This window comes from Apteryx rowi, unplaced genomic scaffold (assembly GCF_003343035.1).
Source record: "Apteryx rowi isolate R43461 unplaced genomic scaffold, aptRow1 scaffold_8, whole genome shotgun sequence".
NCBI classification, from domain to species: Eukaryota; Metazoa; Chordata; class Aves; order Apterygiformes; family Apterygidae; genus Apteryx; species Apteryx rowi.
The window spans coordinates 4,117,630-4,143,759 of record NW_020451093.1 but is presented as its reverse complement, the minus strand read 5'-3'; the positions used below and the strand labels follow the sequence as shown (position 1 = coordinate 4,143,759).

The following is a 26,130-nucleotide window of genomic DNA, read 5'->3' as shown; positions in this document are numbered from 1 at the left end:
CTGGTCCTAACTTATGCACTTAAGATTTAAACACTTTCCAGGTAGCATTTTCTTTTTTCTTTTTCTTTTAATAACTTCATGGTATTTTTCCTAGGTAACATATATTGGACAGACCATGGCTTCAACTTAATTGAGGTTGCCAGGCTCAACGGCTCGTTCCGATATGTAATTATATCCCAGGGCTTGGACCAGCCAAGATCTATTGCAGTACACCCAGAAAAAGGGTAACATGACTGTTGCTAATTGCATTTCTTCTAAAGTCTGCATGCTAGCACTGAAGCTCTTAAAGAAATTGAGGCATTCATTTTAATACGTAAGCATTTAATAAACCCCAAAAGGATACTGGAAAATATTTTAATGAAACTTAACACAGTTTGAAGAAAATGTTATTCTTTTCATATGGTGAGATCCTTTCATGAGTCTCTGTCTACGTGAAATGCTGTATTCTCTTTGCACAACAGTTTTCATTTTCTGAGGCAATCATTTCAACTGAAGTTTAGACATCACTTGGAAGCATGCTTCAATCTGTTGAATACTACTTAAGTTTCCACCAAATCCAAGGAAATCAAACTAGCAAATGAAAAGCTCAATGTGGTGATGAAATAGTAGACCAGTGTAATCCTTGATGGTCATGAATTCCAATATTGTATAATATCCCACCACAACAACCAGAAGATTTTTAGGGTAACTGAAAACTATATTAGATGAGGCATATAGGTTAAAAAAAAAAAAAAGGTTGTCCTAAATCGGGTCTATCTTCATCCATCTGTTTGACAAGAGCAAGGACTATACTGCAGCAATAATGGGAATAGAGGATGTTCTGTCCCCTTCCAGCTACAAAACTATTGTTAGCAGAGGTGTAAGTAAAACAGAAGCAGTAAATTGGGGAAAGAGCTCCCATCTTTTTGTCACTGAGAAATATGAAATGGCCTTCCTGAGGAAAAGGCATATAAACAAGACTTGGTGAGCTTAGTTGCTACACTTACCACCCTGTAAGTAAGCCACACTGTGTTTATCAAAGTCTTAAAGAAATATTCGAGCAGCTACCTGCCCACAAAGCCAAAGACTGTGTGGCTTATTTTCCCCAGATTCAATCATCAAGTGAGTATCCCAATATGTTCAGGAAACCAGCGTCTGTGTTCAGTCAAAGGAATCTTCAGGCCTGGCAGTGAACAATTCTTCTAACTTCTCAGTAGGGCTGGACTGATACCAGTCATACAAAGTGACGTTTGGATTTTTGCCACACTTTCCTTTATTAGAGCGTAGGCCCAGTGATCTGTGTATTCTCCAGACTAGAACATTGCAGCTGAATGTATTTAAGAATGAAGGTGAAAACAATAACTGTTTTCATTTTCTGCATAATAGCCTTTGCCACAAGTCATTACAGCTGTGTTCATATAACACGACTGGTGGCCTGGCAGTACCTGCTCCAACAGTTTAGGATTGATCCTGTTCTTCAGAGTAGATAACCACTCAGGATCTGGCTAAAATAATTTTTGTATTTTTGTCCTTAGTGTGTCAGAATAGCTATGCTCCTCTGGAATAATGCTGGGGGGTTTTGTTTGTTTGTTTTCTGTCTTTGTTTTAGTTTTTAAAAAGGATGTTGCAATAAAGTAAATGGAAGTCTGATAAAAATCTTCTGATTAGAAGGGTAGACCAAACCTTTTCAATATAATGGCTCATTTATTGTGTAGTTTTCCTCAACGTGCTTGCTGTTCACCTTTATACATATACACAGTCTTCACTTGTTACTTACATCAAAAGGAAGAAAAAGCCCCCAAGAAGTTTATGGGGACTCAGTGTAACAGATGAAACATTTCTGGAGCATGCTTAGATACTAATAAGGCTTATATAAACAAACTGCTGCTTTCAACTGATGCTAGAAATAGGCAAAAATGTAATCAACTGTTCTGCAGTATTTGGGGAGAGTAGCTGGATTGCAGCTGAAATCCAGCATTTGACATTTGCTATGGGGAAGTGTAAATGCACAACCCTTAATGGAATAATATTTAATACAGCTATTGGCAGAAAAGTTGCTTTTTTACTCAGTTTGGTATTTTTTGGTTTTGATGAAAATATTTTTCACATGATGGTTTCTGACTCTGTAGCTCCCCGTTTTATTTATCTCAAGAGATAAGTATGCACATAAGGAGGTAGATGAAATAACAGCTAACAATATTAACATTAAGAGTCATTTTTAGGCGTGAGGAAAAAATTCCTCTGTTTACTTTAATACATCCTTAAAGATGCCACTGAGCTGTTGTCTGAAGTCTTAAATTCAGATAGTCTAATGCCACCACAAAGCAGCTAATAATAAAATATGGTTAAAATATAATTTGGAGGAATTGATTGAATTATTGCACTTGAAATAAAAGAAAGTAAAAAAAGAGAAGAATTGATAGATAATGTAGGAATGAATTCAGTTGTAAAACATCCTTTAGATGTTTCAGTCTTGAGTTTTATAGGTTTCAGATGTGTTCAGAATGTTTAAGAAAAGTTAGGAAGATGAGAGGACCACAAGTTAGTAATTATTTCCCTGTCTGGTAGAAGGGTGTATCTTCTGTGAAGGTAGGGAAGATTCATCTCTCTGTGTCTGTTTTTTATTTTTTATTATTTTTTTAATACTGTGCCACAAAACTATCTATTGAGAAAACCCCAATCCACAAATTAAAGTTTCTACAAGAATTTAAGATAGCAATATCTTTTGCTAGCAAGGTAATCAGATAGCTTTCTGTGGGGAGATATGGGCCTTCTTATCCTCTGCATTATTGTTGTATCTCTTTCCCTTACCAGGCAAAACTTTCAAAGATGTCCTTTCCCCCCAAACTTCAGTCTTCATTGCTATTGAAACTTGACTTGGCAGCTGTAGGAATGGAGAGGAAAATAGCAGTAATTAAATGCTCATTGATCCTGCCAGTCATACCAAGATATAAAGCAGCCAGCATTCAGGTGGTTGATAACATTATTTATATTACTAAGGAAAAAGTTAAGAAAGTGTAGCCCTACAAAGGAGTGTCTTTTCCCTTGTCACATTATAGTTAGTTGTATAATATGCAATTGACTGTCTTTTTTTTCATTCTTTCTTTTTTTTGGGAGGGGGGGTGAAATGGCATGATCATTTTCAGTTGAAATATTGAGTTCAGTTCATACTGAGATATATCTTAGACTATGAAGATCTCTCTTTCAAAAATATTTCAGAGATTTCCTGTATTTATTTATTTTATTTTAATTTAAACCCAGAATTATTTTTTACAAAGATTTTTTTGAAAGTTAATTCTAGGACAGCATCAAATTTCCATCATTTATATCTCCGTGTCATCCATGTAAATTATATATGGAATAGTTCCTCAAAAAACTGAGTCTCAGTTATTACTAGCATTGTAGTATATGCACCAAATGTATAAGTAGCATACTGCTACCTACAAAGGTCCAAGCAAGAAGTACTTTTGACAGCTTCTGGGAATGTCTTGCAAGCTTTTCTGTACCAGCTAATAGTTTATGTAAATTCATGTATCAATAGATATATTAACATTAGTGCTCCAGGAATGTATTAAGTAACCTCCCTTTCCTTTTTAGCAGTTGTTCAGAATTTTCTTTGGAGGATGCTACATTTAACTTGCTAGTTATGATTTTTAAATTTAACTAAATTTTCTCAAACAATAACTAAACTAAGGGAAAAAGTGTTGAATGTGTAATTAAAGAAAATGGAATGCTTGCCTTTCCATAGTCAACATTCAGTTGAGCTCCTGTGTTGGCAAGGTACCTCTGACTACATATGTGCATACAAGTTCAGTTATGTATCAAGATGCTGCTTGTAATCTTCTGGTTAAAGCTGTATTAAAACTTAAACAGTAATTCTTAATATCAAGCTGGTTGGCACTGATTATTTTAACATTTCTAAAACTTAAATATTTTAAATTTAGCTAATGTAGCAGTTAAATTTCCTAGCGTAGGATAAGTTTTATAGTTAGTAGTCATATCACTATTTGTTATGTCAAATTGAGGACAAACTCATTTTTATTATAGTCAAAAAAGTCATACAGTTTCAGAGTGAATGAAAACTAGACATTGTTCCAGGACCTGTGTTTCTTCTCCCCTTCACTTGCTGCTGTCCCATTTTTATCATTTCTCTTTATTCCATAGATCCCCAGTAATCCAATCAAATGTAGTTAATTCAAACAGATTCCTACACAGGTAGTACAGTTCAGTAATGTACAGAAGAGTTTTGCAGTCTTTAAAAGCAGACTAATACATTCCACATAGTATGGAGATCTTGTTTATATGTTTTGTTAACTTTGTGTACAGTAAAATAGAGTATATTATTAACTTGTGTTTTGGTGTGTTCTTATGAATATTTGCTCTGAAAATACTTCTCTTCATGCAGAAATATGCTACATGAATTAGGTTGTCTTAGAGGGAGATTTCTTGTTCAGAATATATGTATATTTATATGTGCTTTTTTAAATATTTTATATATCTATGTATAAATACAGATATTTACTTTTACTTGAAGCTATACCATAGTTTCCTGTTCAGTAAGGAAGCGCTCTATGTAGATTAACTGGCCTCATTTGCCACACGCAAAGCAACAGGTTGAGAAGTAACAGGTAGGGGACAGAAGTTTGACCTAGCTCCTCACCCCAAATTACTGATGTTACTGTGCCTGTAATTTTGGCAAGATATACTTGGATAATTAAGATGTGAATTCTTCCCATGAACACTAGGGAGACCAGGGGAAATAATTTCTTCCCAAATAAAATTCCTCTCCTGTACCGTTTCACGTAGCGCGGCTTCCTGCTTTGTATTTAAGATATTTCTGAGTTAGACATATGTCTACTGTAATATCACAACATTTGTTAGTAGGTATTACATGGGTTAGTTTGTGTTTAAAGGAATTTTTTCTGTTTGTTTTATTCCTGTAAACACAGGTCTGTTCTCTAAGAATAGAATTGCTTATTGACCGAATCACTGCAATTTTAAGAATGACTTCATATATATAATTTTAAAAAAATAGTCTCAACAAAATGTTCTGTCTATCAAACAAATATTGCAATACATTTAATTGCAAAAGATAATTTAAAAAGGCGTAAGCCTTACTGTCTTTTTTTAAATGCCTGTTTCATGTTAATGGTACATTCATTTTGTTTTCAGTTAAGTACAGGCTTGCACATTTTCAAATCTATTTTCACGATGAATTTTAATTGGTAATTTCTGCAACATTTTAGGTATTTATTTTGGACGGAGTGGGGACAGACTCCTTGCATAGGCAAGGCACGCTTAGATGGGTCTGAGAAGGTTGTGCTTGTGAGCCTGGGGATTGCGTGGCCTAATGGGATTTCCATTGACTATGAGGTTAGTTCCTCTGCCTTCCAATATATATAAAGATGCACAGTATTTGTTATGTTTCATTAAAGGATATTGGTCTTTCACTTTGGTATAATCTTAATAACTCTTATTAAAATACTTGGACAAGTCTGATGTTTCTTTTAAAATTAATCTTTAGGAAAATAAATTGTATTGGTGTGATGCTCGTACCGACAAGATAGAAAGAATTGACCTTGAGAGTGGAAGAAATCGGGAGATTGTGCTGTCAGGGAGCAATGTGGATATGTTTTCAGTCGCAGTGTTTGGAGCTTACATCTACTGGTCTGACAGGTAATTTGTTTTTCCATAAGTATTTGAGTCTCAAAATGTTATTTCAGTCCCAGGTGCTTCACCTTTCTAGGATTAGCCATTCCTTAGCAAGGTCACAGAATGGATCTCAGAAAGCTATGCAATTTCCAAAGAAAAGGCATTTTTGATGCTCAGAGCTAAAACATATGATGAGAGTCATAGATGAGAGTAGGTTTCTTCACCTTATGTTAGGGGAGCTCTCCACTGCCCTTCAGTCATTTGTTTGGTTTGAATTAGTTGAGGATTGTTGATCAGACATCTTCAACTTTTTTGGCAGAGCACATGCAAATGGCTCTATTAGAAGAGGCCACAAGAATGAGGCCACGGATGCTGTGACCATGAGGACTGGCCTTGGAATAAACCTGAAGGAAGTGAAAGTCTTTAATAGAGCACGAGAGAAAGGTTAGCTGTTCTTAAGGATGCTATTAATTGTTTTAATATCACCTCATACTATCTATGTATATTAGAGTATAAAGAAAGTTAACTAATTACTGATTTGTAGCAATAGATTCTATTATAGTTCCACTTTTTACTCTTGAAGGTGGGTTTTCTTTTTATATTTTAACTAAATTCATGCTATTGAAGAAACTATATAGTGCAGTTTCTTCTAGAATATTTCTGGGTGTTTTAAAGGAGAAAATCCAAAACCAAATAACTTCCTGTCATTTCAGGTTTTTTTAAATAACAAAAGAACATACAAAAAGTCTTTGAAATGAGATGGCTGTTGAACTGTGCTTTCAAGAGCGTAATCTCAGATTTCTATTGGAAAGCAAACCAGAATTTTGTTCCACACCTAGGAATTCCCAACCTCTGTCTCTCAAATATTTATTTCCCAAAATTCCTTGGCTTGGGGTCCTACCTTTTTCATGTGGAAAGCAACCTTGTAGATAGCCAAACTTTGCTTGTATTCAATCTGTTTTGCAAAGTGCCAAAGAAATTTAATTTGGATCCTATACTCTTCTGATTTACAATATTGGTGGTTAAATTTTATTTTCAGTTATCTGGCTAAAAATAATCTTGCTTTTAGCTATCTTTTTCCTCCTAAAGGTCAGTTTTGAGGAGGCTTTGAAAGGCAAAGACAATTTTGTGAGAACAGACAGACAGAATTGTATCACCATTGTGAAGAACATAAGACTTCTGTTGGTTTCAGTGAGCAAAATATGTTAGAAGTCTACCAAAAATTAGGATGATTTCCTCTGAACAAACTGCTACCATGCAATCCAGACAAAATTTTACATATATACCCAAAAGAAGAGAGAAAGAAAGAAAATGTTACTGAAATACTGCATATACTTTTTAATACAGATACACCTCTGGTGTTGATAGCATTCAAAAGGTGCTTTAATCGCAGCATTACATATTTGAAGATGCTCTTTCTTTTACTGAATATACATCTTTCCTGACTAACTGTATTAAATATGAAGTGTAAAATAAATCTGCATTTTGAAAGAAAACATATTTAAAAATTGATAAGAAAAACAGTCTATTTCCTTTTCTTTTCTCAAGGGAATTTTAAATATTTCTGAAAAAATGACTTGGTGAACTGTATTGATTTTAATAAGATTTTAATAAGAATTTCTGCATGTAATTTCACAGTTTTATGGGCATAGTATTTTGTGATTTAAAAAATCTTCGCACAACTTTATCTTTTCTTTTGACTGGGCTAGAAATAGTTAATGTCTGCTTGCTTGGAAGGGCTTTGTATTATAGAATTAGGAAAACAGAACAATTGGATAAAATGCTTCTTTACATGTAATGATTTTTATTGATAGCTTTAAAGACTTGAGTGCTTTAGGAGTAGGAGAAACGGTTACTGAGGCTAAAAATCTTTTGATGCTAGTTTGAAAAACATAACTGAATGATTTTTAATACATTTTTCAAATTTTACTAGGCTACAAATGGTTAATGTCTTTGGGAGGGGCTGTCAGTGAGCCAGGAGGACAAAAGGGAAAAAACAGGTGAAAAATGTTTTTGGAATGTTTTTATATCACTCTAGTACATAATTTTTTAAGTTTATTGAGCTAGAAATAGTTAAAGTTGTTTAAGAAAGAAACCAATGTAATTAGCTAGCTTCCTGATCTTCTGACACTAACAAAAACCTGTGCTGATTGACAAGTGATTAATCCTTTTTTTTCAAACACCTGTTTTACCCTTTCTGATGAGCCAGTCCTGCAGTACAATTTGCAAGCAGATTCGTCTCCTTCAGTGCTATTCTACATGTGCGAGGACGTACCCTGACTAAACTGTTTTTAGCACTGGCCATTTTTAAGGATCTTTGCAGTTGGTGAGCTGTGGAAGCATTGAAATTTTCAAATAGATATTTTACAAGCTTGAAAATCTTATTCATTTATTTTTCTTCCTCTTCTCAAACTCTCATCCTTCCAAACAGATATTAACTTTTCTAGCCTAATAAAACTTAAAAGAACCTTTAAAACAAACCACTGGCAAAAATGTATACAGTTAACTCTCCAAAAGATTTTCCATGACTGTAGAGGTGCATTATTCATATAATCTTGCCTAGGAACACAAAATTCAACTTCTCTAATTTTAAGAGCAACTTAAACCCTGCCTCATCACCATTATTTTTACTTAAAAGTATCTTCCTCTTGAAATGTAGCAATTAGAAAATGAAAATATTCAATAGTACCTTCAGATAGCTACATATTCCCTGAAAATTTTTATGATCTTCTACCAGATAGCAGTCTATTTAAAATGTTTTTGTCTCCTTCACTATGGGGAAAACTTCAGAAATGGGAAAATGACTATACTGAAAGAGCTGAATTGTTATATGGAAGGTGCTGTCAGAAACAGAAACTAAATTATTAAAGCTAACTATAATAGTATTTCATACAGAGTCCAAAAAGACAAAGGAAAATAGCTTCTAATTTTTGACAATTACTGTAACTTTAAATGTTGCTTGTAACAAATGTAGTTTACTAATCTGACAGTGATTCTTTAATGTTATGCATTTGTCAGGGAGTAAGTTTGTAAAGTCATGTTTCAAAAGATACTAGAAAAATGTTAGGAAATATCTTTACATTAAGAGGAGGGAACTGGATCAAGACAGTTTTGTGCCTGTTAATATATATGTTTTTATTTTGATAGAAATTGTCTAAAAACAGTAACGTAGACTACCGTACACTGAGTGTATCAAAATTTGAGTCTTTTTGCAAGTAACAGGTGTTTTAAAAAAAATCTTTCAAACCACTTGAAACAGCTCATAACAGTCTCTGAGTCTTCAGCTGATTATGGAGGAATAACCCATTTAATCATTTCATAAATATAAAATATATACTCTTGTGAATTGGAAAGGACATGAATTATATTTGTTCACAGATTGGATTCTTTAAAATTGGCTTTAGGTTTTGGTTAAAGTTATATTCTCTTTTGCCGTTTGTTTTACTCATGAATAAAGTAGAAATAGTTTAAATGAAGAATTCTTGAAATACCTAAAAAAAAAAAAAAAAAAAAACCTAACTTAGGACATATTTTTATGTAAATGCAATATTATAAAAGCTAGATTTCTTTTTTTCTTACAGGTACTAATGTTTGTGCCAAGAATAATGGTGGATGTCATCAACTTTGCCTCTATCGGGGCAACGCGCAGAGAACGTGTGCTTGTGCACATGGCTATCTTGGAGAAGATGGAGTTACTTGCCTGAGACATGAAGGTTACCTGTTGTACTCAGGAAGGACAATATTAAAAAGTATACATCTTTCAGATGAAACCAATTTAAATTCACCTGTGCAGCCATACGAAAATCCAGAGTACTTCAAAAATGTGATAGCTCTCGCTTTTGACTACAGTCTGAAGGGAAGAGGTACTAACCGCATATTCTTCAGTGACGCACACTTCGGAAATATACAAGTAATTAAAGACAACTGGGCAGGCAGAAAAGTGCTGATTGAAAGTAAGTAAGAATTTATTTCCCCAAACACTTGTTTTCTTTCAGTAACCCTTACTAAATGAAAAGTTGACATCACTTGACTTTATAGCGTAAAAAGGCAGTAAAGTTTTACCACAGTTAGCACAATTACTGTAATTGATCTCAATATGATATATTTAAACATTATCTTTTAGTATTACAGCTTTAAAACAATCTATTTTTAACAGCCATATGACATATGAAGCATATTCGTTAAAAACAGAGGCGATGATGATGGTGCTCCATTTGTATTACTGTGATTTTTAGGAGCTGTACTACTGAATCAAGACCTCATTGTACAGTGCCTAGAAACGGAAGAAGTCCCCTTATGCAATGAACTTACTGTTTGTTTATTTTTGTAGTTGCTAGGGGTAGAGTCTTGTAAGATACTGCAGCTGATGCGACCACGTCTCAGGATAGGAATACTGGGACCCTGCTCAGCGTGTCAGCTTGACTCACCATTCCTGTAGTTGTTTCAAGAAACGCGACTCCTGCCCAGTTATCATTGCAGAGGCAAACTCCAGCCTACGCTGTTGGTTTTCTTAAGGGGAGGCTCACTCAGTAACGTAGCGCGTTTACTGTGCCCTCATTCATCACACTGGTGGGGAGCGGTGCCTGAGACCTAAGGGTTTCTAGCTTCTGAACGCTTGCAGCCTGCCGCTTCTCTCAAGGGGACTGACACCAATACCATCGCCAAAGTCTTTGGGACAGCGTACCCAACACATTTTGCAGCTGAGGCCTCGCTCCCTCAGTAAAATCTTAGGGGGATTTGGCACTGAAGTCTCCATCAACAGAGACTAAAATAACTTTAATACAAGGTGTACTTGAAAATTAGGTTTATCGTGGTAAAATTAGAATAGAAGGAAATCTGAATATGGATGAATGAGAAGCAAAGTCTGAATAGTAAACATACAAAAGTGTGTGCTCTAAAACTAAATTCAAAAGATCTATGCTGCCTTTTACTTTTTCGCTCTAATTTAACTGTTCTAAAATATGTAATAAACCTCATTCATTTGTAGTCAGTTGTTAGGTGCATCTATTTATTATGTTTCTTCTCTGCTATTTTAGATTACTGTCAGATTTTTCTAGGGCTGCAGTTCATTTCAGTAGCCATTTGCCATGTCTGATATGTTTTATCAGTTTTTTTTTTTTTTTATGTTGTGGATAACTCTCAACCCAATTTCTTATGTTGCCTGTGACATTGCTAAATTTAGCTATTTGTTGGAGTCAAACAATTTAATAACAAGTCCAAAGAAAGTAATGGGGAAAAATGGAAGTATTTTGATGTAGAACATACTACACTTTGTTGCTTTTATATCGTTGGAAATGTTTTTAGAAAATACATAAGTTGAACAGTTGCAGACTAAGGAAACTTTATTCTACAACTTACACTGGATAAATGTGTCATCACATACCTCTGTGCTGTGATTACTGGAAAGTATTCCCAGTCAAGATAATTGTTCACACTAATGATTGGAAAAATATATTTCACATATGATACAAGGTCGTTCTTTATTTTGAGCTTTTATATTTGTATATTTTTGAGAAATTGATTATACCCACATTAAGGTATAGTAAAGACTAAATAAGCAATGTTGTAGGGTTGTTCTCATTACTGCTAACAACGCATTAAAAGCTAGGGATTCAGAGTTGAGATTACCTGCACAGGAGACACAAAGAGCTCACAGAAGTGTACAGTCATTGAATACAACCAGTATTTTAATTCTGCCGTGGTAGGAAAACATGAAAAGTGTTACATGAAGAACCACTGGAGATTTTTACATTTAAAACAGACAAAAAGAAATATTGGTGAAGCAGCAATGTAGTTACAAAATGGATTTTTAAAAGAACAATAAAGTATTTCTCATTACTTTATAATAGGTTGTTGTACAAGAGCTAAAGACATTCCACAAAGCATATTTGAGAATTATAATTCGAAAAAATTGGTAGGTAGTGTTTTTACTTGTAATCTTAATATGCCTGATTTCATTTTTCATTAGCAGAGTCAGCACTCTGAATAATTGAATGTCAGGTGGTCTTTTTTATCCTTGCAAAAAATTAACTGTATATGCTTGAGATATGTTTGTGAATAGTGTTGTTTGTATTGTAGAAAGGCTTTGGTTGTGTTTTTGTTGTAAATGAGAAGGGATATCACATCCCTGTATGTGCTTCTCTGTTGTTCTCCTTTCTGGGTTTGAAAACCCTTTTATTTATGCTCAGTCATTCACTTTAAACTGGCATTTTTGTACCGTGGCTCCTTCCTCTCCACAGGCTTTGCACTTGATTCTTTTCTCTCAGTGTAAATTGAAAATAGTTCCGTTTAATCAGGGGAAGTATTTCTTGGTGCTGCTTGATGTAATGCAAGTATTTGACTAACAGTGGTATCCATAAAGGAAAAGGAATGGTGGGATTAGTTGACAGCAGTGATTCCATTCTCTGTAAGACATTTAAAATTCTATTATTTTCTGATTTCCGTGTTGACTACGTGTGATTACATAGAAATTATTAAATGGAAGCCAGCTGACAGATTTCAATAATAATATTTTATTGCAAGATTAAAAACTACATCTTTGACATATGTTATATTTTTGCTCCAAAATTATTGGTAAGCATTTATAGTAAGTTTTCTTTCTATTAGAAAGAGATATGAAATTGCATTAAAAATACCTAATATGGTTCTAACAAGTGTACAGCCCCTTTTTACCTCATTAAGCCCATGTCTGCAATTCATGCAAAACATTACTCCGTATTTAACTCAAATAGTGAAAATAGAGTACGTGATATACAAGATACCGTTGTCACAGATTTTTAGTTCACTGAATGCAGATCTCCTGCTTACAAAGAATCCATTAGCTGATGGGTTTCTACCTCACTGAAATCAGATATGCCACTCAAATCAAACACATTATTGAACTTTTCTGCCCACTGAAAACAGAGTTATGATATATAAAGAGTCCTTTATTAAACAGGTTTCCAGTTCACTGAAAACAGATTTACAACTCACGAGCAACCCATTATCTAACATGTTTTTAGCTCACTGAGAACAGATTTACTACCCAGAAACAACCCATTATCTAACATGTTTCCAGTTCACTGAAAACAGATTTACAACCCATACGCAAGCTATTATCTAACACAGTTCCAACTCACTGAATATTGATTTAGAATTCATAAACAACCCATTATCTGACAAATTTTCACCTCACTGAACAGATTTGCAACTCATAAACAACCCATTAGCTAACACATTTTCAGCTCACGGGAAGTAGATTTACAGCAAATAAACAACTTTATCTAACTTGTTCCAGTTCACTAAAAACAGATTTAGAACTCACGAAGAACCGAGTACCTGATAGGATTCTGTCTTCATCAGGAAGAAAGAACAATAAAAAACACATGTGTAGTGTGCACAGAGTGCCATAACTTAACATCTTTATTTTTGTGTGGCATAGCTTTTTGCAGTGGATTTTTTCCAGTCTTTGAACTGTGCTCATAAAATGAGCTTTATTTCCTTCAGTCAGTAAGAAAGAAAAGTTTTTATGATGATGATGAGTAACTGGATGGAATTAATCTTTCCTTGTCTACACCTGACTGCCAATTTTTAAAAATTCATCTCCTTCTTGCTGTAGTGTCCCACAAAGTACTCTTTTGGGTGATCAATTAACAGTTCAGTATCCCTTATGATTTTATTACTATAGCATCATGCGTGGTTTAATCCAGTCTGTAGATGTTCTTAAAATTAGCTTAGCATCATGGTGATACCTATTCTAAATGTGTTAAGTGGCATGACTACCACCTGTATCATGTGTTTTGTCCTCCTAGCCTTTCCTTCCAAAGCAAGCATAAGAAGTTTTATTGTCAATTTTCCTTTAAATAGACACTTCCAGAAGCATCAGTCTATGAAGAAATGGGTAGGTATGTGGCTAGGTGGTCCTGCCACTGTTCCACTTTAGTTGTAAAGATTAAACGGGCAGCCAGTACAGTTCACTTTACACAGATTAGGTTGCTTCTGCTTGTAGCCTTTGACTTAAGCTTGCTGTACATTTGTGTACTTTTGTATCCTCTTGTGTTGTGAAAGCTATATGAACCTGTTTAGAAAAAATTTATGTATTCTTACAGTTTCAGGAACTGGACAGTGTCCCAGGTGCCTTTTTCCCTCAGAAACCATGAAGAACCTTCATAGCATTGCTATTTTTCATTGTCAGGGGTGGTCCCTTATAAAACAAAGCAAAACTCAGTCAAAGGCATTATATTTGGAAAACACGTGCTGATACCTACTTTCTCTGTTGTTCAAGTTTGAGGAATCCTGCAGGACTCACTTTGCAGAAAGGAGTATTTTTAATTTCACATAAGCTTTCTGGAGCTTTTGGTTGTGAGGACCAGTGCCTAGAAAAATCAAATCCTTTCTGCAGGCTTTGTAGGAAATTGAAGTAAGATATTAACAACAAAAGGAGATACAAAAGGTAACAAATTTAGGGGAAAGTGACACGGAGTTTAAATTAATACTTTGGGTTGGCCATCTCAGAATACTCTCTTTAGAATTTCTGTTCGACCCTACCTGACATAGAGCTCTAAACTGTTGCCAGTCTCTCTGGGAGAATTTATTACTAAAACCTAGATCAAAATGGGGTGACAGAACACTATACAGAAAGAAAGTACAGAAATAGTAGCATTTAAAGGCACAGAGTTGCGTGAAGAGGTGTTTGGAAAGCTGACCTCTTTACAATTGCTGCTGATTATCAGCTTCATTTGGAGCAATAGGCTCTATTCTCCTTTTAAAGGGAGCCCCGGGGAGAATTTTACTCGTATTTTCTACATTGCTAATCACTTCTAGACAGAACAGCACTTATGAACCAGTTTCTGTAATATTCAAACTTGAGGTAGTTTCACATGCACTCTGAAAAAGATATATATATGAAATACTTTCAATCTTTTGTAGATCTAAATGGACCTATCTTCACATTTCCAGGTGAAAGAAATTTTAAAGTAGATTGAAAAGATTGAAAATGAGTGTTTCAACAGAAACAAATCTATTTGATACTAAAGATTTTTAATATTACCTGCTTGTCACCTCAACAGATTCTCATGTCATATCTCCCACTGGCAGTTTATTGTTTGTCAACTGATAAACAGAGCTGATATTCTTTTTAATAATGTGATAATCTGAAAAGAGATTGCTCTTATGTGGAATTGGAAGTCTCTGTTTGACCCAGAGAAAGTCAGTGGAAGAGCATGTACTATCCAAAGGCTAGATTCTTTGTGGTTTTGATAGAGCAAACAACTAATGGGAGTCTTAAATAAATTAAATTCATAATGATCAGCAGTACACTTTAGTCTATCCTGAGCTAGCCAAAATTTTTTATTTCCAATTAGGCACGTTTACCACAGTGAATTTGCCCGTTAAGCCAAAATTGCACTAATTGGGTTGGGATAATCCTTGCTTGTTTCTTCTGTAATATCCAAGATTAAGACCTAATTCACAAACCATCTGCTAAACCTCTCATCTTCACTTTTGCCTCCCTTCCTCTCTGCCTGCCTAGAAGCAGAATGCCAGAGGAGAATCTGTGTCCCTTCCTCCTTTCCAGTGAACATGAACACCGTGAATCAGCAGCCCTGAAAAACTCTTAAAATTCAAGCAGCTGAGAACTCAGAGAAGACCACATCTTAAACCATCTCTCTGATAAACTATCTGTGTGAGCTATCCTTCTCCAACCAGTATAAATGCAAATTAAGATTAAACAGTAGATGACATGCTAGTTGCTGAATAATTTGCATTGGCAAGGAACAAGAAGTTGTGTCATAGCATTTCTGGAGACCAAAATGTGAACAACATGAGGAAAGGAGGGGTGGTTACAGGAGCAATGCTCTGTGAATGCCCTATACCCAAATGTAGTGTCCTGGTTTAAGGTGCTCAGATGAAGAGCCCATGCTGACTTGTAATAGTCTTTCCACAGGGGAAACCACTTGCATCTCTGAGCCTGCAGACCTTTAGTGTTAAAGCCCAATCCACAGATAGACTTCAGGCCTGCCATCTCAGTGCTTATTCATTCTTCACTGTCTATCTTCTGTTTGAGATACTGAAAACCCAATTGAAGGTGTATTTACCATTTAGATGGGATCCCGTGTTTAAAAAGAAGAGGCTGCATCTTTAACAACAGACTGATCTTCTGAAGTGTGCAGAGTCAGCAGAAGAAAGGACAGATTGCAGCTGTATATGGCTTTAGGTGCCGTGTATCAGGAGTCACAAAGAAGGTAGAAAGAGGCAATACTGGCAGTGTTGATCTGGCAAGATTATGCTCATCTAATAATGATAACATTAAATACCACCGTGTCTCTTTCAGACAAGTTTGCAAGGTTCTTTATATTCTGAAGTTTCTGGTTCAATCTGTCAATTGTGTTTGAAAGAATTTATCAAGACAAAAATGAATAGTCAAGTGACATACCTCTACATTCAGAAAACTGGTTCTTCACTTGCACAGTGCAAAGTTCAAAACTGCTTTCATTTTCCTAACTAGTTTCAAAGCCTTATGTTCATCCAAGAAAAAGTTTTTAAAAGAGGCTCTGCATCTAAGCCACTAGGGCAGTCTCCTTTTTATCATAGAAGTTTAAGATAACTAAAGTTCATTAATTAAAGCCTGCCTCAGTGGATCTTTGGGAAATAGTGAAGTGTTCAAATAATAGATTCATGCTAGATTTAAGGTAGCAGCACTCATAAGTTAGGAAGAAGAGAGAAAGGGAGTAAATGAAAGTAAAGGCAAAAGAAAGCAAATGAGGAAGAAAAAGAAATATTAAGATTAAATACTCTCAATGAGCTCAGGTTTTTTTTCCAATTATGTAAACAATAACACATCTTGCTAATGTCACATCTTTCACAGTATAAAAAAGGAAGTGTTACGTGCAAAAATTCCACTTCTGTTTTGAACTTCAGGTGCTGGTGTCTGTAGAAGGCAAAAATCTATTCACTGCTAACAAAGTGTCAGATCCTGTGATGCATTGCAAGGCTTTTTACAGTCTGAATCTTTTAAAGGTGTTTCAATGTGTGCTACTATTCTTTCTAACTAAATTGGTCCAATTTAACTGTCAAAAAGGCATTTATGTTCCCATTTCTCTTACAGTGCATTACATTTGGTACACTGTGAGGTCCCTTTAATTTTTGAGCTTTTTTCTTCAAGAAAGAACTTTTTAATCTGATAAAAATAAATACTTGAAAAGATATCATTGCTCTTCATTTTGTAAATGGGTTGCATTTATTATTATAAATATATATGCATATATAATTATACATGGTGGAATATAGGCCCGGAGACTTTCAGTTTTTAAAGGAGGGGAAAGCAAGAGGCTAATGTAAAACTTAGGATATTTTAGTAGTAAAAAGTAAAATTTATTGTTACAACTGCTACCTTGTTAGCAAAAAGCAAAGTGTCTAGTTTATTACTATATTTTGTCTCTGGATGCTGCTACATATTATCATTAGTGGGTAAAATTTACTAACTGTTCAGTAAATAACCACTGCTATAGGTAGATAAAGTTTACTAATGTTAAATTAAGCAGTTGTTATTATAGGAATATTTATATATTATAGGAATATTTATATTATAGGAATATATACATATATATAATAGAAATATTTGCACATTTTGTGGTTTGTTTAGGTATTCCTGGTTGGAAATTCCAAAATGTATTTGTGATAGGAACTCACATATACTGATCTTTCAGTTCAGTATGTTCCTACTGTTGCTATTCTGCAAGTAATGTTTCTAATATCTCTGTCCTAGAATCCTTTGGTTCTGCTTTGACAGGAACAAGACAAATGTATGATTGTAGGCACTTATTGTAAACGTTGCTTAGTTTTGAGATAGTTGCTGTAATGACAATTATAATTTTTATCGATTTAAATGTAAGGCTAATTTTTTTTTTTTTTTTTTTTTTTTTTTGAGAAACCACATATAATGCATAAAGGATCCTGTGGGCTCTTCTTTTAATTAGAAAAAAAAGTCTTCCAGGACAAAGGTGAAGATTTTTTAAAATTCATTTAGCAACAGTAATAAAACACGGCATTTCATCTCTAGCTGTTTTGGCTTTCTGTTCTAAAAGTGTTCCTGCTTTTAAAATCTCACTTGTACTGACATTTTAACTGTTATGAAGTTATGGTATTATAACACTTGCTAACTAGTAATGATAAATTAAACTATATTTAAAGAGGGAGGGACAGAGATACACTTATAAAAACACTATTTTTTTTTTCTAATTTGCTGAGTTCCGTGTAGTTCCTTAAGTATATGATGTATCAGCCTGTCTTTGTTAGGTTGTCCCCTGCTGTGCCTAAGCCATTCCCTAAACCTAACCAAGAAATAAATTATGTCCAGCTTAATAGAGGACAGAGTATTGCAATTTTACATCTCTGTTGATTTGGTTTCCTTCAGTAAGACATCAAAGAAACACTTTGTAAGGTCTATGTCCATTGTAGGAAGAAGAAAAGATTTCTGGGTAGATGTAGTACTTCCTCATAAAAAATTATTTCTCTACAATGCTAACACTTCATTTTCCCTTTAAAAGATAAATACTTATTGTATCAAGGACAGGAAGGGAAGAAGGACTGGGAGAAGCCTTTCTGGTACGTTTGGTTTTGTTTTTTCCTTGAAAAAGTAACTACTTCACTGTTTGAAGAAACATGTTGTGGTCCACAGGACTGTAGAAATAGAATTAAATAAGTAATTGTTATATTGATGAAGATAAAGCTATTTATCACAGAAAGTTAGGACAATACTCTGAGTTGTGACTTGACCCTAGTGTGTTTCTCTGTGACACAGATATTTTGAAAATGCTGTTAATGGAGAGTGAAAAAGAAACCCGGAATTTATTCATAGATAGGCATCGTTCTGGAATAAACTCACTGTTTTCAAATCGCTATTTTCTGAATTTTAAAGAGTTGCTTGCTTGTTCCATATGTATTCAGATAAAAAAGACAAAATAGTGCTTCTTCTGTTTTCCCATAGTGAGTTCTGAGCTCATCATCCGTTTGATTCAGAAGTAAGCTAAGCCACAGAGCAAAATGTAGAAAAACTAGCAGTGATGATAGAAAAAAAATTAAACTCAAATCATGTAAAATGTGAAATACTGCTATTAATTATCTGTTTCTTAGATTGAAACTTAGTCTCTCTGAGTATTCACACCTTTTTGCATAGCTCTGTCTGAGTAACAGAAAATGTTTATAAGAGTGAATAATTTATTTCTGTCATCCTCCATATGAAACTAAACACCAGACACTATAGCGCTTGCTGATTTATCCTGTCAGGATCAGCTTTTCCTTCTGGTATCTCTGTCCTATTTACATTATCAGTACTGCATTGACTCTAACCCCCTATTAGTAAGCATGTACGTATTCACCAAGTGTAGATGAGTGATCTGCTATCTGTTTCCAAGGCCCAGCTTCATGGATCTAGTGCACCTCCACGCACTAGATCCCTTCTGCAAGCAGCAGGCCCTAGCGCAGGCCGCGCACCCTGGAATCCAGCTTGAGCCACTTGAACACCAGAAGTCCAGTCGTAGGTGTTCCCTTAATCCCTACCTAATGCACTGCACAGAAATACTACCCATCCAGCCTGTACTTCTTCCTTGGTTGGTTAGTTCACATAAGCATGCTTTAAGCTGTCAACCACAGGTTAGGTTCATGCTCTCTCTTATACTAGGTTTGGGTGTTTCCTAGTCTGAATAGTCTCCTCAGGTGTTTTGTGTAGACCTTCATTAAATCACTGGTGGGCAGCAAACATCCTGCTTGTTAGCAGGATGCACGCAGGGGCAATAAACATCCTACTTCGTGTGTGCCTGCCTGTCATTCACACTGTACTTATTGCACAGGTACAGTAACTAGGGACAGTATTTTATATGTCTTCACTGATACCAACAGAAGCAATGTTATCAATCCAAAAATATATCTACGCAGTTTCTTTTTGCTGAATATATTAGAAGTGCTCCTTGAACAATTACCCAGTATTTGTATATTCATTTTAATTTGTGTATGGACTGAGTTTTTAATTATCATTAGGAAGTCACAAAACTTTTTATAAGAGATCTAATATTATACGTTCTACAGAAACAAAGGGTTTTTTTTGGATTTTACATTTATTTCTAAATCATTGTATTTCTGTTTAGATTATTCGCAACAAATGTTCATTCCTTCCTGTTGTCCTACTTCAGACTGAAGGAATGCTAAGGTTTTATCCATGGAGGTGCTTCTGGTGTTGAACTTAAGATAGCTGTTGCTTTGAGGAACCCAGAGCCTGTGTTTATGCCATCTTACTGCATTTAATAAGCTTTAATGTGCCATAGCAAATAGCATGGTTTTGCATTATACAGCTCTTAAAAGTGATATAGGTATTTGCTTGTTTATGGAATGATTTTAGCAAACTTTACAATGGCTAATAAAATAATATTCATAGGCTAAAGCATAATGAAATAATTGGTTATTACAGTTCAAAGTTGTTTATGCCAAATTTGATATCTTCTTTTTGACAGAAATTTTCAATATGATGACCTAGTTTTACATGTGATTGATGATGGAATAGAATCTGCATCTAATTTTCGAGACAAATACACCTTATCTTGTTAGTCATTCTTTAATTATACCTTGTTATTGTCTCCTTAGAATTTTTATATGCAGAAATGATTTCCTACTTTATAGCTACTTGACCAAAGTAGAAGAGTAAAGACTTAATTAAAGTGCTGATGGTGCAGTTAGTTAAGTATGTGTACTTTAAAGCCTTCAGGTGTTTTATTGCTTTCAAGGCATTCTTTTCACCTCAGATCAAACAGTGACCACCTGGTATCTATCACCATAACATTAAACAAGCAGAGTGGCAGAGAGCAGTATCATCTCCTATGACCAGTCTGGTAAAGCAATTGGCAGGCTGTTTCCTGAAAGGTAAAGTGTGAAATGTAGTTGGGAGAGTAAATTAAAAAAAGAAAAAATCAAGCAGGTGTTTAATGTTAAGTACTGATAGTAAAACATTTTCCAAAGTTCTGATATCAAAGTGCTGTTTATGCTCAATTTTACTATAATTTTCTGTATTAAAAAAAAACCACTTTCATATTATGAAGCTGAAAAATCTTTTTGCTTTGCAACTTCTTAAAAAAAAATGGAGTAGGTGAGAACATGAAATTAAAGGAAAGAGGCAGTTGTACTGATGCAGTCCTTGTCAAAATTGGGAAAGTCTTGACCGTAATCTTTCTACGGATTTTCATAAATGAAAGGTAGAAGATCTAAATCTAGCAGACTGAGAAATAGTATGTACATTACCAAAAGTCAGTGGCTAGAACTATTAGATAATTTAAACATTATCTTCTTAAGCATTTTTATTCTGTATTTGCAATAAAGAGGGAGCTCTAATCTGAGCTCTTCAGTTATTGATTTGTTGCTTGTCTGTTCCCTGGGAAAGTCAGATGAAGATCAGCAGGACAGTATTTATAGGCTGCATCTCATCTGTGGGATGCAATCCATCTTCGTTAAGTTCAGTAAAAGTGATAGATGGCATTTGGCAATGTAATGATGTGATCACTCTACCATTGCCTTAGTAAATCATAAGCTGTTGCATTCTGTTGTGTAGATATTTAATCAGTTATACACCCCATTACTGATTTAATTCAGAATGTCAGTGGCAGGTGAATAATGTGAGTATTTGTATATTAATATCATATTGTATTAATGTTCCTTTCATTTAAGTATGCTATTCATGTGAAAATCATAAACTGTTGCTTCATGGCTAGAATAAATTTAATCTGTGCTGTAGGCATCTAATGCCATCAGTGTTTTAATTCAGTGAGTTTAATGTCAGTGAAAGAAATGTGTTTCTTTTCATTTCCAGTTTCTTTATGCATTACTAATTCAGAATATTTTATGATGCTCTGAAAATATGAAGCTCAGAGTAAACAAATCACTATTTTTCATCCTGTCAGTAGATTTGGGGATGAAACTGTAGCACCAAATAGCATCGATGAGCTCGTATTTTGCATATATTTTAAAGTAATGGAATAGCTGATGATAAATGAATTTCAACACAAAAATGTATATATGTGCTCTAGAATATCCCTTTAACAGTATGAAATAAGTATAAAATAGTTGTGATGCAAAATGGTAATGCCATAACCCTGGAGTGCAGTTGCTTTGGAATCTCCTCCAGTATCCTGTCTTTGGCGGTTTGAAGTTGATAGAAGGTTTTAATTTTAATGTGAGGCTACTGAACAAGAGACTTTGTCTGCGGTTGATACGTGTTCTTATCAATGCTAATTGTTACACTGTAAAACGATTCATATGCATGTTGGGGTTTTTGACAAACCTCTAAAATCAAAAGTATATTTTAAGCTGAAAACATCAAAAACATTAACAAAAATACAGTATTAGCACTGATAATTTGCATGTTGTACTGAAGATGCTTCATCCAGTTCAGAGTAAACACTAGTAAGAACAAAGTTAGTTGTATTGTCCATTGTATTGTCCATCTAAATCTTGGATTAGTTTAGCACTTGTTCTCTAGGTCTTTTGCCATTGTCTTGAGAGCCACCTTTCCTTACAGATTTATGCTTTTAAAAAGTATGAAATGATTCTGTCTTGTAGAGTTCTCAATTTCATAAGCAAGCAACATGATAAAACTAGAAGCTGATTGGCAAATAAGTCAAGGGAGTGCTAAGGAGAGTGCTTGGTATAAATACTTCAAAATTTATACTTTTGATAGAGGTAACCAAATGTGTTTGGTATGTGTTTGCAGCAGACAATTTTCTAATTAATGAGTGTCTATTAGTGTCTTATATCAAATAGATTAGATTTCTCTGAATGATAGATTTTTAAGAAAAGTATAAGTTTTTAGCCCAAATGCATTTGTGGGGTGTATGAAAACATTATCATCTACAAGTTTGTCAGCTGAACTTTTTGATAGTTCCGTATTTAGCTTTCTCAAAGATGTGATCATTTAATAAGGAAGCCCTCTCTCTTCTTTCTCTTTTTTTTATTAAAACAAAAAGAAGATGCAGTCTTCATCTGTATGCTAACAGATTACCTGTGTCCATAGATAGCATAACTTCCAATGACTCTTTCTCCTAAAAAATTAGAAATTACAGTATTATAAATAGTAATATTAAATTAAAGCTTCCTCTGTCACAATGTGCAGACCTTGATTTGGAGTTGCAGTATGATACATTGGTCCACTTCAAAAATGTGAAGGTATATTTTCTGATTCCTATAGTACAGTGGAGTTCTTCTCTTTATCACTTAAATATAAAAATTATCAGTAAACTTACACATACAAACCTTATATTTCAAGAGCACTTTCTTCATTCTAGTTGTGGCAGGAACAACATGATTATCTTTTGCCTGCTAAAAAAAATTGTTTTAGCTACATTATTTAACAGTATACTTTAAAATCTCTTGCCTGAAATTCAGACAAGGAATATAGCTAAAGTTTAGTGGTGGTAGAAATACAGGAGGTTACATGAGAGGAAAATGGAAATTTTTCTTAACTTGTTGAATGAAAAATGTGATTTGCAGCAAATCTCAGTTAAATCCTCAGCTCCTAGGGGCCATATCTTTAACCACAAGCCAAAGACTTGGGGGGGGGGGGGGGCGGGGAGGAGAAAAATTGGTCAGAAAATGTTGATATGTTTTCTGAACTTTCCTTTAGTTTAGAAAACTTTAAATAAAGGTGAGTTGGGAGGATTCAGCATGTAATTTTAGTGAAAATGAATAGACTAAGCCAAAATTGTATTCCTGGTTGTTTATCTTCTCATTTATCACACTTCTTAATTTTTCTTTTAATTTTACAGTTTAGTGAAAGATTTGCAAAGATTACTGTAATGTGGCCAAGAAGTGTATTGGAGCCTGTACCTGAACTCCACAAATTTCTGCTCTGGGAATAAAGCCTGGGCCTATACCGGGGTGCAGAGGGGTTTCTGTGGACAGTGCATGGCTAGTGCCCCTAGGATGGTTTGGACAGACCAGGTTTCCTCTAGATCCCATGTTGTGCTCCTCTGCCTCTGAGAAATAATCATAACTTTTGGATTTCTTTCAGTTCATACCACCTAAAATCATGTGCTGTTCATAATGTCAGCACACCAGCGTGGCATTTTGATGTTGTATAGCCAGGGATATTTTTTGTATGCCCTGAAGCGTGCTTTGAGCAAGTTAAGGTGTGTTTGAGGCGTACGGATTTTAGTGCTTGGGAGGACTCTGTAGGCAAAAGGAATGAAATCTGCTGTGGTCTTTTTATATTTCCTAAGTGGAGTTGCCTCAGAAGCAAATTATCAGCAGAAGCCTACACGGATTTCATCTCAGAAGTAATTAATTGGTTCATTCCAAAAGAATTCCCTGGGATAAAGTAACATGCAAGTGATCTGGGTGCTTAAGGGTGGAAGACCCAAGAATAAACTGAGAAACTGAGTTAATTGATAGTGCAGACATACCTGGAAACTACATAAACTGTAATTCATTCAATAAACTTTCATTCAGGCATATTTTAATTTTTTTTAAATGTTTAAGTAGGTAGTTGCACATCTCTGTCATGATATGATGTTTCAAATAGTTGCTTATCTCTGATGCCAACAGATGATGCATAAAACAAAAAAATAAAACGTGCTGTATTTCGGTATGTGTTTTTAATGCTTAAAATCCAAGTTGAATAAGACAACTAAATACTATGTTTAAAAATGTATATATATTTGTAATCCCTCCATTTTTTTCAAAGACAAAATTCTTATCTAATGCTACGTATCTGCAATGGTCAAAAGAGTTTTTTGTATTTTTCAAGTTGCCTTCAATGCCTTTGCTAAAGTTAAGTTCTTTTGTAAGTGAGCTGAATACATCTTTCTTCCTGAACTTTCCTCAATAAAGTAGGAAAACACTTCTTACGTCCCTTCACCTCTTTAAGGAGAGTCAATTTGTTTTTTGTTAACGGTGTCACTGTGACTTCTCTACAGATATATCATGAAAGTGTAGTCAGAAGATCTTCAAATGCTTTGGAAGGAGAAATATAAAAAAAACTTGATAAACAGTGGTTTGCCTCACAGTTCTGATTTAGCGTTAGCACTTTGTGTGATCAAACTAGTTTTGGAACTTTCTGTTCTCTGTATATGAATTGCAAGCTAAAAATTACATCCTCAGCAAGCCAAAGGTAAATAGTAATAATCAGCATACTGCAGTCCTTATTATATTTCTAGATTTTGCTGTCTGTAGTTCATTAATTAGCTGTATGAACCTTCTGCTCTAAAATTGTTTGTTTCTAACAAAATAATAAGTGAAGCAATCAAAATACATTTCTGTAGTGATTCAAAAAAATAATGGTAGGAAATAATTGCTCCTGTTTCTCAGTCTGTCACTTTTATATATTGGAATCAGTAGTCTACAATTTATCTTTTCTAGATATTAAATATATGCTTTAGCTGCCCGTTAATATCATTTGTTTCTAACTCACGTATTTTATGTGGAGTGAAAGAGTGTGGTATTGTGGCTTACTAAATGATGTATTAACGGTAAAATCTTTAGAGTTGGGGGGGGGTCAGTATTTTTCAGGTATTTAAAAAAAAAAGTCTATTCAGTTAATAGTAAGAGGCCAACTTTGATCCCTATTGATGTAGTGTGTATCTGTGTTTAGAAAATGCATTCAAAGATAATGTTAAATAATACAAGTAATTAGTAAAAATAAACCCAAGCCTTGGCTTACATGAAGTCTAAAGTTGTGACTAAATTACTTGCTTTTTGAATAAAAGCTTATTATTTCTAATGTGTTATCTGAGGACACTGTCGTGAAATTATTTTTTTAATGAGCGTAAGAGTTGATGAATATAGTGCAGGGATATTAATAGCAACCTTATTCTCCAGGGCTTTTCCTGAAAAAAACCTTGTGTGTGGAAAAAATAATTAAACTTTGATTCTAATAAAAAACAGGTCAAACTATAAAAGAATTGAAAAAGCTGGTAGGCTGAAGTAGCTGAACTATGAGATCCTGCAAGATCAACTTTGGAAAAAAAAAAAAATCCTTTGCTAAAAGGCGTTCATTTGTTCTCTCTCCAACAATGTTTTTCAGATGTTGGTTCTGTGGAGGGACTTGCTTATCATAGAGCTTGGGACACTCTTTATTGGACCAGCTCTACCACATCCTCCATCACGAGGCACACGGTTGACCAGCAACGTCGAGGAGCTTTCAACAGGGAAGCGGTATTAACAATGTCGGAAGATGATCATCCACATGTATTGGCTCTAGATGAATGCCAAAAGTGTGTATTGTATCTTTATTACCAGATTTTGATTTTTACCTAATGTCAAGGAAAGAGCAGAAGTTCTTTAATTCAGAGACAGCTTATATACTTAACCCTTTGAAAGTTAAGTAGATTTCTTGTTTTAAGAGACAAAATTTAGTCTTAAACTTTTAAAGCAATTTTAGAATTAAGATACTTCATTTTATATGTTTACGTGTTTCAGATCAAGCATTAATTACATTTCATGGTACATTTAAAAAATTCAAGCTGTTTTCAAGGAAAAGATCAGCTA

General features: G+C 34.5%; 1 protein-coding gene across 1 annotated transcript in view; it reads left to right on the top strand.

Moving 5' to 3' along the window:
• Nucleotides 1-26,130, top strand: part of LRP1B (LDL receptor related protein 1B) — a 572,531-nt gene that overhangs the window by 381,197 nt on the left and 165,204 nt on the right. Inside the window, exons 37-42 of the mRNA XM_026088976.1 lie at nucleotides 95-224; nucleotides 5,226-5,352; nucleotides 5,504-5,655; nucleotides 5,951-6,075; nucleotides 9,213-9,584; nucleotides 25,667-25,856. Of these exons, the coding sequence (XP_025944761.1) occupies nucleotides 95-224; nucleotides 5,226-5,352; nucleotides 5,504-5,655; nucleotides 5,951-6,075; nucleotides 9,213-9,584; nucleotides 25,667-25,856 (1,096 nt within the window). The remainder of the gene's footprint in view (nucleotides 1-94; nucleotides 225-5,225; nucleotides 5,353-5,503; nucleotides 5,656-5,950; nucleotides 6,076-9,212; nucleotides 9,585-25,666; nucleotides 25,857-26,130) is intronic.